Raw genomic sequence first — 14730 nt, 5'->3', positions numbered from 1 at the left:
TAATGAGATTACCAGACTGCTAGATCAGGAAAATACCATCTGATAAAAATTAACATTAATTTCAGCAAGATATTGACAAAAACTCTTAGACTGTGCATGTGTTGGGGAATTGTGGACTGGGTCACAATACAGTTAGGTAGATTTATAGGGAATGTCATGACCATGTCTAAAGCCACAACTAATGGGTCTATCAACTTGGAGGAAGGCTTCTAGTAGTATCCTGGAAGCCTCTGTTTGTGGCCCTGTTCTGGTCCTTGGTTTTAATCAGTGACTCAAATGAAGACACAGAAGTCACACAACTAATCGCAAGTAGGTTTGGGGGTTTATAAACTTTCAAGAAAAGACCACACATGTAAAACTGGGTTAAGTTCATGGTTTGTTGGGGCAGAGAAAAAAAAATTTATTTTGACAAGGTAGCTAAAGAGAGTAAGAGGCTATGTATCATATCTCAGCCCAGCTTCTTCTGGTCCCTTTCTGGATGGATCCTGCAGTTAACACATACATTGATTGTGCATGGTTGTGTGCTGCTATATCTGACACACTAAATTTTATTGTTCACCATATCCCTTTTAATATTCAGGGCTTACATCATCAACCAGGAAGAATTTATACAACATTTATAGACCTACAGACCTCTTCCTGATTCTTGAACAAAACACAGGGTCAGTTAAGTCCACATAGTGATAGGACAGGAGAGAGCAGTCAGTGCACTTCAGGCCCAAAGCAGCATCTCCACATCCTTCTTTACTGCATCCTGGAGAAGTGCACCTTTGCCATATTTCCCCCAGGACTTCCATCAGAGGAAAGTGCAGAGGGGCCAGGGTTACTGTGCTCAGAGGTTAAGGTCTTGCGGAAACTGAGAAACTTAACTATGTAGCACATCACAAACCTCTTTTCATCTGGAGCTTAAATCATTATGCTTGAAGAACTTACACAAATAATCTATGCCCCTAATGTTTTCTTTTAAGTGATTATTTACAGATACTGAGACTCTCCTGATTGCTGAGCCAAACTTAGCACCAATAAAAGTACATCGTCATCTGGGAGCAAAGGCAGATTTAGCATTCAGGTATTTCTGATAGTCTCTCTGTCTCTGGTTATCGGGCACCCTAGAGAGCTCATTCCCCACATGAGTCTCTCAGATTTACAGAGGGCATGAAACTGGGAAAGATTTTTGAAGTTCCAGTGACAACTGAAGAATTTTAAAAGATTCAGAAAAGTTCAAAGTATGAGCTAAATTTTAAAAGTAACTAACCAGATACATACGAAGTCCTACCCTTAGCTCCAAAATAGGCATTTAAATAGCAAATAGAAAAGATTTGACTTATATAGAAGTGCATATGATTTTTCAAAGTAGTTTTTTAAATGAACTTCAAACTTAATAAAAGTGGCATAATAAGCCATCTATTTTTTCAAAAAGATCACATTAGTTAGGAGTCCTTATCAAAGGTAGTAATAATTGCTTTCTATATATTCTATACAGGTAAAGCAATCGCTATTGGGATTAATTTCGGACACCTAATTTTACAGAGATTTTAGCCAGTCACAGAACAGGGTGACTAGAATGTTTAGGGGTCTCAAACCATGCTTGATCATAATGAAAATAATAATAACAACTGCCATGAATTGAAGCCCTACTGGGTGCCAGACAGATAAACACTATACCTGAAATGGCCGTGGAGTTGAACATCTTTTACCCTAAAAAAAGCCAAGGAGAAGCTACCTGCCCAGCTAAATTTTAAAGTCCATGATGACAAGAACTTTTGCACATAATTTTCAGATGGTAATGAAGACACTAATAATGATAATGTAGCTGCTTTGCAATATTTGAGAAATGAATTCTCAAGTGGCAGGGGGAAAGAGTATGTGACTCCAGGGGAAACCAGATCAAATAAGTTGAAGTTACAAGGAGGCAAATCAAAGCTCAAACATAAAAAAGACACTTCTATCACATATTTTTGTTCAGAAATGGCCCATTTACTGTTAAGTGGTCATTATGTTCCCAGTGCAGAAGTCAAGACTTTATATCTGTCTATTACCAGCCAGTAAAGTTGATATTTTTATCTTGTTTTATCCATGAGGAAATTGAGATGCCATGGAAAAACTTGGTGAAACTCACACAACTGGGAAGTGACAGAATTAAAGTTTACTTACTTTAAAGTTCATTTATTTTCACAAGTAATAATCTTCTCTATCATTGGAAATAATCCTACATGGCCATTGGCTAAATGTTCATCTCTTGAGAACATTTCTAAGGGAATTCCTGCAGTGGGTGAGGAGAGTTCCCCATCTCTTTAATCCCTCAAGTGCTCAGTGTCGCTAAGCCTGTTTGTCAAATAATAAGCTGTATTAAGAGTGACCATTTAATGATCTTCTTGATAAAACCACAAAGTAATAGCACTATTGACAACACTTTCAGTGAATCTGAAGATACTGGTTTGAGTTGAGGAAATGCTAAATCCCCTAGTGAGGGACACTTGCTAATTCATCCTGAGTTTCACTGGGAAAGCACTTAATTGGCCTTCTAATATCATTGCTTCCAGGATAGTTCATTTACTTGCTATTCTGTTTTACTCTAAAGGATTCACATAGCACATTTTATGAGTATACGACTGGTAAAGATAAAAGTTCAATACATGCCTTTATATCTGTTATGAACCACAAACATGGGCTTAGAAAAAACAAATATGTAGAAACTGAGAAAAGCAGACATTTATTGAAAGTCTAATGTGTTCTAGACAGTCTAGAGATTAACTCATTCAAAGGAGGGTGGGCGGAATACTAGGAGCTCAGGTCTTGATGTAACAAGCAGCCCATATGCAGGGTATTGAGACGAGACTGACCAAGCCTACCTAGGAGAGATTCTGTGGTAGAAAGTAGTGGGCAATGTCCTTAGGTAGGTAAGCCAGAAAGAACCTGCAGACAAGCTTGGATTCTGAGCAGAGCTTTTAGACCTGATGTTCTGGGCATCAGGAGCCATGCTGGACTCCTAAGTGGAAGAGTGGAATAAAGAAAGTAGTGTAAGAATACAGTGAATATGCTTCAAGTTAGGAAGGAACTGGAAGCCACAATAAAAAAAAGGGTAGAGGTTGTTTTAGAAAGGCATCTCTTCCTCTGAGAGTGACAGGAAGGATCGCAAGAAAGTTATTAGTAATAAAAATGAATACTTATGCAGCATTTACTGTGTGCCAGACAGTGTTTAAGTGCCTTAGGTATATTCATTCATTTATCCTTACAACAGTCCAGTGAAATAAGTACTACTATTATCATCATCCCCCTCTTCCAAGTGAGAAAATTGAAGCTCTAAAAGCAATTGGCCTAAGGGCACACAGAGAAGATGCTCAACAGTTAGTACATGGTCACCTAACAGCCACGTTCTAATGACCAATAGCAATGCACTTTAAATGCTTATTTGATGATAGTATGTATATGATCTAGCTGTTTCACTGTAGGTCACAGCTTGAGCAGATTGTTCTCAGAAGTGGTGGATACAACAGGGATGACACTGTGTTTCTTGATCCATGAATATGGTTTACAACCTGATCTCCAATGTTGATTACATGTGTGTGCTCTTTTTCCCTAGAACCTGAAGAACCTGTCCTTGAATAGGACAGACCTGTTCAATTCTTAAAGTTATATTTATATTCTAATAAAAATAAAATTAGGTGTAAGGATATCTGCAGTTGTTTTATTTGTAAACATTGTAAATTTCTTTCTGCGCACATGGCATACCATATGTGTCCTTTTTCCCCGCACTAGGGGCTCAAGATTTGGATCGCATCCGACTCTCCACCTACAGAACAGCGTGCAAGCTTAGGTTTGTTCAGAAGAAATGCAATTGTAAGTATGCCAGTTGATTGGTCTAATTACCATCAGGAATCCTAGAGTTTACATTTGGTACTAAGTTTATTAAACTAGATTATCTTACAAATATTGATAATATTCATATATGTTTACACAACAATAAAAGGGGTATTATGCTGTAGAAATGGTAGAGATGACTCCTAAGTAGCCTTGAAATCTGAATTATGCTTAAATACTAAAGCATATGAACTGTTTAGTTCATACTAAAAGGATGAACCTCTGGATACATATACAATATAATTCTGACCTTGGAAGGGTTTAAATCTGGATGGATGTTTTTCTTCTTTTCTCTAACCTTGGTATCATAAATGCAGTGCCATCAAAATGGTTTCCAAGAACTTTATAAAATATCAAACACTAAATCCCCCTTATATTTGTACTTTCTGTTACAAGGACAGGAAAATATTTTAAAGCTTTTGGAAAACATTTAAGTTTTTTTTCTGAAAGAGCAAAATTAGCCCTTTGTGTCAGAGTTTTAACTACATTTGCGTACATCAGACAAAAATAAGAAAAGAGACAATACTTAAAGAAGCAAAGGAACTTGCTCCAGTTTTTTTTCAAATGTAAAAATGTAAGCAGTAAGCTAGATCACTAGTCACAATGAGCAGTCTTATCTCTGCTGGGCCAACACCTCCATTGTATTACCATATCCATTTTCTCTTGGAAAAAAATATTGATTCATAGTTCATATGTAAGAACTTATTCTTTTCTTTTTAAAAAAATACTTATAAAAATTAATAATGTCTCATTTTTTAATTAATACTGGATGAATTCTTAAAAATGAAAACCGTAATGTTCTCCTGATACACACACATAATTCTACTGTAACTGGCATGGTCATTAGACTCACGGTAAAGGTAGAAACCAGGCGTCTCCACATGTCTACCCTCTCAGAGTCTCCAGCAGGTGTTTCTTAGGGCCCTGGGCAGGCCACCTCAGCCCCAGGCTTCTAGGCTTACAGCTGATCATGACTGTGAGGATGCAAAGTATGCATCTATTCCTCAAGTTCTCATCTACATCTTATTCCCCAGCCCCAGTGGCTAAAAATGGGACTAAAGTTTGGGGAAGGAGAGGTTAGAAGAAAAATATAAGTTGGCTGTCTTATTTTCATTTTCTGTTGCTTATAACAGAATACTTGAAACTTTGCAATTTATAAAGAAAAGGAATTTATTTCTTACAGTTATGGTGGCTCAGAAGTCCAAGGTCAAGGGGCTGCCTCAGGTGAGAGTCTTCTTACTACTGGGACTCTCTGCAGAGTCTCAAGATGGTGCAGGGCACACATAGCAAGGAGGCTGAGCATGCTAACTCAGGTCTCTCTTCCCCTTCTTATAAGGCCACCAGCCTCACTCCTGTAATTACCTATTAATCCATGGGTGGATTAATACATTCATAAGGACAGAGCCCGCATGACCAATCACCTCTTAAAAGCCCCACCTCTCAACACTGCCTCATTGGGGATTAAGTTTCAACACGAGTTTCAGAAGGGACAAACATTCAAACCATAGCATTGGTCACACATCACATATGTGTTTTGACTCCTCACAGGAAGCTAAAGCAATCTAAAATGAGTAGTGAGAAAAGTATTACAGATGTTGAAATAATTTCTTGCTGTATTTGTAGTCCTAACGAGTCAATGAAGCCATTTCCAGTGCTGGTGTTAGGGGCCAAGGAAAATGTTCCCACAGAAGAAGTTTCCTCTTCCCCCTCAAACACATCACCCAGATTAAAAACAAAAGGAAGAATCTCCGTGTTTTCAGCAATTAAAAGGGATGTGATTGTCCCACATTCTTATCATGTGTTACCACTACAATGGCTTTAAAATTGGAGGGGAAGGCAGAGGGTAAGTGGTAGGAGCTCTGTCCTCCTTAGAGCTTTGCCAAGCAGAGCCTTCCTTAGGCTCCTTTCAGGAGAGCTAGAGATTTCCAATAAAAGACTACAAAATGGTAAGAAGGAACCCCCAGAAAAAGCAAAAAAGGAAAACAAAGAACAGAAAGAAAGAAAGTGAAAGGAAGGGAAGGGAAGGGCTCAGGGAATCAGGGACTTGGCAACACTGCACTCAACATTAAGGTAGACATACCGTGTTGTCCCCAGTTGTGGTCCACAGGACTTATCCCATGCCTCCTGCTCTCTGAGAAAGACCCTTTCTCATTCTTGGCCATTTCCTTTTCCTCTTTCTATACTTTTCTGGTCCACATCCTTATCCTGCATCTAGAATTGTCTTGGAATTTCTTGAAAAACAGTAGGGAAGAAGTGAGGATGCTAATCCATCCCTGGGTGAAAATAGAAGCTTATACCTGTCCAGTGGCCCTTCAGTGTGTCCATTCACTGACCTCTTAATTCAGTAAATGTATAATGAGCTCCTGCTATATGTTTGATATTGTGCTAGGTACCAAGGATAGTGTGATGATGAATGACATGTAATCCCTGCCTTCAAGTTGCTCAAAATCTAACTGAGCATGTGGACTTTTAAGCAGATGTATAAAACCATGTAGAAAGATAATGATAGAAATATGTACGTGGTATGTGAGAGCTTCAGGGAGTCAGTGCCCTGACTTGTTGGGGATGAGGGTCCATGGTAGGACTTTCCTAGAGAAGGAGATATCAGGAAAGTCTTACTTGTTTTACAATGTACCTTATAAAATTCCTGTATTTCAGGATAAGAAAATATATTACATTCTACAAAAGTTAGACAAAGTTAAGGTCCAAGGAAGAAAAATAAGCATATTGTGAATGCTTTGCTAAAGTAAGCTTTTAAAAAATTGTTTCTACCCTGATCAGAGGCATTAAATGCAAGTACTATATGTCTTTGCAGAGTTTTCCTTTCTAACAATAAATACAACAGTTGTGATATTCAGAGGTATTTGTAAAATGCTTACATAATTGATCTTGGCTTATCTTAATCAAAGTTGAAACCTTCCTTCTAGAAAGTTAACCAACCAGAAGCAGTGATGTTTACATGACATAACATTAGTCAACATTGAATATATGACCTGATTAGAGGAAAGTAATTTTAGTCTGCAGTAAACCTAACCCACAATAAATTATGATACCTTATAATGGAGTTTTACTCTACAATAAAAGAAATAAGAAACAAAATGTAGGTAGCATATTTGTAAGTGCTTTTTTTTTATTGGAGAGTATCTTATTATGTTTGCGCTGCTCTAACAAAAATACCATAAACTGGGTGGCTTATAAACAAGATTTATTTCTCATAATTCTGGAGACTAGAAAATCCAAAATCAAGGCACTGACAGATTTGGTATCTAGGGAGAGGAGCCTTCTGGTTCATAGGTGGCCCCTTCTCACTGTGTCCTTCCATGGTGGAAGAAGCAAGGCAGCCCTGTGGGACTTTTTTTTTTTTTTTTTTGGACAGAGTTTTGCTCTTGTTACCCAGGCTGGTGTGCAATGGTACAATCTCAACTCACTGCAACCTCCACCTCCCAGGTTCAAGTGATTCTCCTGCCTCAGCCTCCTGAGTAGCTGGAATTACAGGCATGCACCACCACGACTGGCTAATTTTGTATTTTTAGTAGAGACAGGGTTTCACCATGTTGGTCAGGCTGGTCTCGAACTCCTGACCTCAGGTGATCTGCCCACCTTGGCCTCCCAAAGTGCTGGGATTACAGGCGTGAGCCACCGCGCCTGGCCTGGGGCCTATTTTATAAGGGCACTAATCCCCATCATGAAAGCTTTGCCCTCAAGTCGTGATCACCTGCTAAAAGGCCCCACCTGGTAATACCATCGCATTAAGGGATTAAGTTTCAACATGAGAATTTGGTGGGGACACAAACATTCAAACAAGAGCAGAAACTTATTATAGTATTTACTTCATAGAAGTCAATGGATCTTCAATGAAAATAGATTGTTTACTTTTAGCTCCATACCTTATTTAAAATTCATTGCATATACTAACAAAACTAAGTATTAAAACTACATAAAGGAGGAAAAAACAAAAACTGGCTCTTGTAAAGCTATCACCTAGAAAAAGATGAATATTGTCTGGATAAAGCACAGACTGTGTAGGTTTTCAGGAGATTTCTTTTTTAATCTATTATCTAAATCCAAATTTCATAAATGTTGGTTAATTCCCTATAGTTCCTTCCCCACAGCCCTTGCCTACTTTGTTTATGATTTTCCATATGGACAACTGGCTCCTATCACTGACATTCATGTTTATTTTCTTCTATTCAATTCCTAATGTATGCCGAGAATAATCAGTTCCCAGGGTTCTAAAAGGACTCTGAACAAGTGGCCACTGTCACCCATGAACTAAATGAGGCCCAGAACCTACTTTTTTATAGAGAATGAACTAATGGATTTTACAGATGAATATTTGTAATCGATTCAATAATGGAACACTAACTTGTAACCCCAATTTTTAAAAATGTATACTCCCAAGAAGAATTACATTCTTCTCATTGATAGGCCAGTATTTTCTTCATGTACTCAATTATTAGATATTTAACTTCAGCAAAAATGTTGTGTAAATTCTTTTTCTCTCTTGTTATATATGTACTGATATAATATCCCTGATTTTGTCTCTTGGTCCACAAAAAGAATGTTGACCAATCCCTGCTGTAAAAGACACTTGTAAGGCTGTATGTGGTGGCTCACGCCTGTAATCCCAGCACTTTGGGAGGCTGAGGCGGGTGGATCATGAGGTCAGGAGATCGAGACCATCCTGGCTAACACGGTGATACCCCGTCTGTACTAAAAATACAAAAAATTATCCAGGCGTGCTGGCGGGTGCCTGTAGTCCCAGCTACTTGGGAGGCTGAGGCAGGAGAATGACGTGAACCCGGGAGGCGGAGCTTGCAGTGAGCCGAGATGGCGCCACTGCACTCCAGCCTGGGCGACAGAGCGAGACTCCGTCTCAAAAAAAAAAAAAAAAAAAAAAAAAAGACACTTGTAAAAACCCATCTTTTTTTTTTAAGTCAAACGGTTCTCCTTTCCAAATCGCTTCTTTCCCTTACCATTTATCTTTGTACCCTGCCATACCTTCCCCATGGTGTAACTGGTACATTCTCTAACAGAATAAAATAATGAGTGTTTCTAAAAAATCAGGGGACACCAAGTTGATTATTTTATATTCTAGAAGGAATAGAGCAGAACAAAGAATACAAATAATATTTTAAATAATCCTTTTTAATCAATAGTCTTCTCTTTAGCTTCCAGATTTTTTGTTAACTTTCCACAAAAATTAATACCCCATAAACTCTTATAAGGATATATAAAATGGCATCATCTCAGCCTTTATTTTAGACAAATAGATGTTTCTACTAGAACATTATTTCCTTGGTTAGCATTGACGTGGTTAATGATCCAGATAGCCTGTAATGTCAGCAGATCTTTTTTTTTTTTTTCAGAAATTACTTTGGAGTCAATGAAAGGCAGCCCTAAATTCGTGAACAACAAAGGACAACAAGAGAAATAAATCAGAAATGTCTAATCCCTCCTGTTTAATAGTAGGAACAAAATTCAGAAGGCAAGGGAACACTCTATCCTACACCCACAGCTAACATTGCACCATCTTTTAGCCCTATTGGTTACAGCCTGAATTTTCTTTCTGTTAGTCATATCAACTAAAATTTAATTAAAGTTTTGTTTAAAAGGCCAAGAGGAGTCTATAATTGTATCTGGGCTGTCAGAGTTTCTCAGCATACTCTTCTTCTAGAAATTGAAATATTTTAAAGGTATCCTTCATTCAGATATGTTATTAGAACACCTACTTTTTCTATGTTATTATCTCTGAGTTTATTTTCAAATTTCTTGTGAACCAAAAAAATGCAGTTATCTTTTTACCTAAATGTTTCTCTATCACCATAAAAGTAATCCAAGTGAGTCCCATATAACTAGTCGGTCCTGAATCAATATTCTGTGAATGAATGAATATGCTCCACTAGATTCATTTCTCACTGAGTCAGGTGAATAGAAGAACACTTGTCTTTTGTGGCAAGAGTAGCCTTGAGCTATGTTTTTCATAGTAAATAGTTATATCCCACTCATTTTTCTTCCAGTTAGTGTATCAATATATTCCTCTTCCCTGCTTCATGTTTAAATATGTGGATTTGTAGCTGCCACTATGAATTTTCTATTCTTGGGTAACAAATTACCATAAATTTAGCAGCTTAAAGAAGCACACATTTATTATCTTACAGTTTTTGTAGGTCAGAAATCCAATGCAGCATGGCTGGACTTTTGGCTTAGCTTTACACACAACTAAAATCAAAGTACTGGTTGGGTCTGTGGTTCTCATGTTGAGGTCAGGGTTCTCTTCTAAGTGCATTCGTTGTGGGAAAATGTTATTTTCTTGTGGTTGTAGGATTGGGGCCGTTTCCTTGCTGGCTGTCAGCTGGAGACTACCTTCAGTTCCTAGAGCCTCCCTTATTCCTTGCCCCATGGCCCTGTCGGCTGCTCAGGGCATGGGAGTTTGTGGCTTCTTCCAGCCCAGCTAGTGTGTCCTCTCTGACTTCCCCATTTGTGACTAGCCAGAGAATACTCTTTGCTTTTCAGTGATTCGCGTGTTTATATCAGGCCCACTCAGATGATATTCATGTTTTAAGGTCAACTAATTTGGGATCATAATATCATCTGCAAAATCCCTTCACAGCAGCCCCTGGATTCATGTTTGAATAAGTAGGAGAAAGTATGTGACACCACGCACCAGGAATCGACCACACCGCTCAAGAACATAGACTCTTGTGTTTCTCAGATAACGATGTATAAAATCTTGGATGTAAAAATAAAGTTGAATGTCGGAAATACAGGCAAGAGAAATCGAACCAGAGAAAGAAATGTATTTAAAGGAGAAGGATCAGAGGATTCTCCCTAGTCAAAGAGGCCAGCAGGAAAAGCGGGAATATTCACAGTTGGGGAAATAAACTGTAGATGACTAACCTTTGGAGCACAATTATCTTTGTTTGTATTGTTGCAAATGTTTTTACTGCATATTTTCATTCCTGATGTTGAATCATTCTGGATACTTGTTTAGAATAAAGGAGGGTGCATTGTGCTAGACTGCAGTGTTCCCAAAAATTCCCTGTGGGAAAGTTGGTGGTGGCAGTGGAATCTAAACAAACCTATTAAAGATGCTTATGTAATAGGACGATGGAAAAACTGCTCGTCTCTGGCACCCTGGACCTATGGCAAAATTATTTCCCCTTAATCAGAGTAAACCTCTGGATGACAAAAGCAATGATTTTAAAGTCCTGATGATTATGATATGGGTTTCATTAAAGCTACTTCTTCCCTTTAATTGTTTTTAAGATCTTAAAAATACAGGGTTTTGTTTCCTTGTTAGCAGACTTTTGTTTTAGAGAATGCTGGAAGCTTTGCTTAAGCTGCTACCACTGCACAACCTGTGAACTAAGCCACACCTGTAGTCTCGTTTCCAGGCATCTGGATGTAACACACAATGACTTCCTTCCCTTTCTTCCGCTTCTGCATTATACATGGAATCTGTGCCAACTAAACACTTTTACTTTCACAACTGAGGAAAAACCATCATCTGAAAATGCTCCTGTCAGTTGGGAAAGAGTGATGCATACAAAGGAACGTATTTCAAGCTTCCCAACCCTATCGAACAGGTGCCAAGGCAAGATTCAGTGACCTTCCCCTGGTTGTCTGCCAAGCCCTGTTTCTGGGAAACTGCCTGCTTGGCTTGGAGCCAGTCAACAGAGCAATGAAGGGATACCCAGAAGGGGTTCTCCCAATGCCTGGCTCCCGGGATCTCAGGCCTCCAGCACACACTGAAATAAAACAGAGGTCAGTAGGGAGGACGGGGATGGGAGAGCAGCTTCTCCCAAGAAATCACAACTGAGATTCCATCAGAAAGTCACTCCTGATGTCACCTTGGTTCACTCCTCACTGAGGTTTTGTTAACATTCGTTGTTATTAGCAATCACTCATTTATTTATTCACTCCACAAACAGAGACTGAGCATTTGCTGCATGCCAAGCATTATTCTAGATTATCAAGAGAACAGTGTGAGTACAAAGTGGATCATTCGGAAATTCATCCCTATTTGCATATTCTCTTACTGAAACTTTACGTAAATGCATGTTTGTTTTAGTATACTTCTTCGGCAATAAAAATTTCTTTTTCAATATATTGTTCTCACTTGTTGAAGAGTAAAGAAAAAGAGAGATAGAAGTTGGTAATAGAAAAGTGGAATATTTATTCAGAGAACCCTTTTAAAAGAGAGGTTGCTCCCACAGGATACCAAGACTCATCAAGTTTCTCAAGCCATAAATCTGGGCGTCATCTTTGACCTCTTATCTCAACCCAAATTGAATCAATTATAAAAATCTCATCAGTTATACTTTCACATATCTCTCAAATCTATGCACATCTTTCTGTGCTGACTACAAATGCCTGGTCCAAAACATCTTTACTTGAATTACAATCTAAAATGGCTCCTAAAATTTCCTATCCCCTGAGCAATCCCATGAATAATCCCCAGAACTGGGAATTTAGTGGAATTTACTCCTGTGATTAGATTATGCTACATTGCACAGTTGCAACAAACCTTAAAATAGGGAGATCACCTGGGTGGGCCTGAACTAAACACATGAGCCCTTTAAAAGCAGAGCGTTTTCTCTGGCAGCCGCAGAAGAGAAAATCAGACGTTTGAAGGGACAGATGAATTTGTCATGCCATTGCTGGCTTGAAGATGAAAAGTGCCACATGCTCAATCACTAGATGTTGGGAGACGCCTGGCTCACAGCCAGCAAGGAACAGGGACCTCAGTCCTATGATCAAAAGGAACTGAATTGTGCTAACAAATGTCTTGAAAGTATTTTTTTCCTTAGAGTTTCTCAAAGAAAACTCAGTTCAGCCAACATCTTGATTTAATCTTGCGATACCCTGAGCAGGGAACCAGTCATGCCGTACTTAACTTCTTAACTACGGAACTGTGAGTTAATAAGATTCTTGTTTTAAGATTATGACTTTGTGGTTATTTGCCACACAGCCATAAAAAACTATACACAGTAAAGCATGGACCTGCACTTTCTGCTATACACAGTAAAGCATGGACCTGCACTCCAGTGACATCTGTGAGAAAGAAGACTGCTCAGATGTGTGAGAGCCACTGGGACATACGCTTTGTATAAAACTCAAAGCAGGACTGAGACTGAATAACCCTGTAGGTTTAGAAGGGGAGTGGACACTTTGTTTTACACAGCTGATGAGGTTCAGCACTGTTTACTGAAAACTTTTCCCATATCAAGTTCCAAGTCCCTTATCATCGTAGAGGGAGAAAAAGGAACCAAAGGCAGGATCTGGACAAGGAGCAGGATAATAAAGGTGGGAGAGAGAGGTCAAAAGTCAACCATTCTGAATAACAACACCCCCAAAACATCCTCCAAACATGGAGAAGCTGCACAGGGAAATAACACATGAGCATTTTCTTTGCGAGACAGTCTCGCTCTGTCACCCAGACTGGAGTGCATTGGAGCGATCTCAGCTCACTGCAACCTCCACCTCCCAGGTTCAAGCGATTCACCTGCGTCAGCCTCCTGAGTAGCTGAGACTACAGGCACATGCCACTGCGCCCTACTAATCTTTTGTATTTTTATTAGAGACAGGGTTTCTCCAAGTTAGCCAGGATGGTCTCAATCTCCTGACCTCGTGATCCTCCCGCCTCAGCCTCCCAAAGTGCTGGGATTACAGGCATGAGTCACTGTGCCTGGCCCACATGAATATTTTCTACCACAAAATGAAGTCAATCTCCATGGGACATCTAAACCCGAATTAGGTCTTGTCACTTCTCTGCTCAGATTCCTGCAGTGGCTCCCCGCTTCCCTCATGGTAAAAGCATAGTCCCGAAAATGGCCCAGTTGTCTCCACAGGCTCAAGTCATTTTTCTGTTCTGCCCTCATCTCCTCCCACTCTCCTGTCTGGTTACTCTGCTTCATCCACCGTTGGCCTCCTTACTTCACTGGAAACATACCAGGCATGTGCCCACATAGGGCCTTAGCACTGGCTGTTTCCTTCACCTGGAACTCTCTGCCTGTAGAGAACTCAATGGTGGACCTCCTCATCTTTCTCAAGTCTTTGCTCACTTGTCATCTTCTCAGTGAGCTCTCTACCTTGGCAACATCATTTAACACTCCAGTTCCCCTATCCGTCTTGTCCTACTGCTTGTGTTTTTCCTAAAGTATTTATTACATTCTAATAGATGCTATGCTATGTAATTTACTTAGTTGTTATGTTTATTACACCTTCCCAACTTGAGTGTAGGCTTCTTAAGGGCAAAGATCAGTGTATGTCTTATGTACTGACATATCCCCCATACCTAGAACATTGTAAGTGTTCAAAAAAATACTTAATAAGTAAATTAACCTTTTGGGACTACTGAGGAGAAGCTCTTGAATAAGAAAATGATGTCAAAGAAAGTGTATGGTTCAGTACCTATTAATTTTAAATGAATAAATTACCACTGGTGGTCTACCTAGTGTGTTGGCATTAAGTTGTATTTCAGAAATGAAAAATATTTATAGATCTCTTCTAGGTTTACCCCAATGCTCAGTATTAGTCCATTTTCACACAGTATTAGTTCGTTTTCACACTGCTATGAAGAACTTCCCTGAGACTGGGTAATTTAGAAAGGAAAGAGGTTTAATTGACTCACAGTTTCACATGGCTGGGGAGGCCTCAGGAAACTTACAATCATGGCAGAAGGGGAAGGGGAAGCAAGGACCTTCTTCACAAGGCAGCAGGAAAGAGAAGAGAGCAAGAGAAGAACTACCAAACACTTATAAAACCATCAGCTCTCGTGAAAACTCACTCACTATTATGAGAACAGCATGGGGGAAACTGCCCCCATGATCCAGTCGCCTCCCTCCCTTGGCACGTAGGTATTAC

The 14730-nt window shown here is 39.3% G+C and overlaps 1 protein-coding gene across 37 annotated transcripts in view; it reads left to right on the top strand.

Moving 5' to 3' along the window:
• LOC105498620 (dystrobrevin alpha) overlaps window positions 1-14730 on the top strand; it is a 419513-nt gene that overhangs the window by 290483 nt on the left and 114300 nt on the right. For all 37 annotated transcript variants that reach the window (XM_071085454.1, XM_071085465.1, XM_071085462.1 and 34 more), the window contains one exon: window positions 3760-3840. In XM_071085454.1, coding sequence (XP_070941555.1) covers window positions 3760-3840 — 81 coding nt within the window. The remainder of the gene's footprint in view (window positions 1-3759; window positions 3841-14730) is intronic.

This window comes from Macaca nemestrina, chromosome 19 (genome assembly GCF_043159975.1).
Source record: "Macaca nemestrina isolate mMacNem1 chromosome 19, mMacNem.hap1, whole genome shotgun sequence".
Classification (NCBI taxonomy): domain Eukaryota; kingdom Metazoa; phylum Chordata; class Mammalia; order Primates; family Cercopithecidae; genus Macaca; species Macaca nemestrina.
Note: the sequence above shows the minus strand (reverse complement) of the source record. Positions and strands in the feature narration are given on the sequence as shown.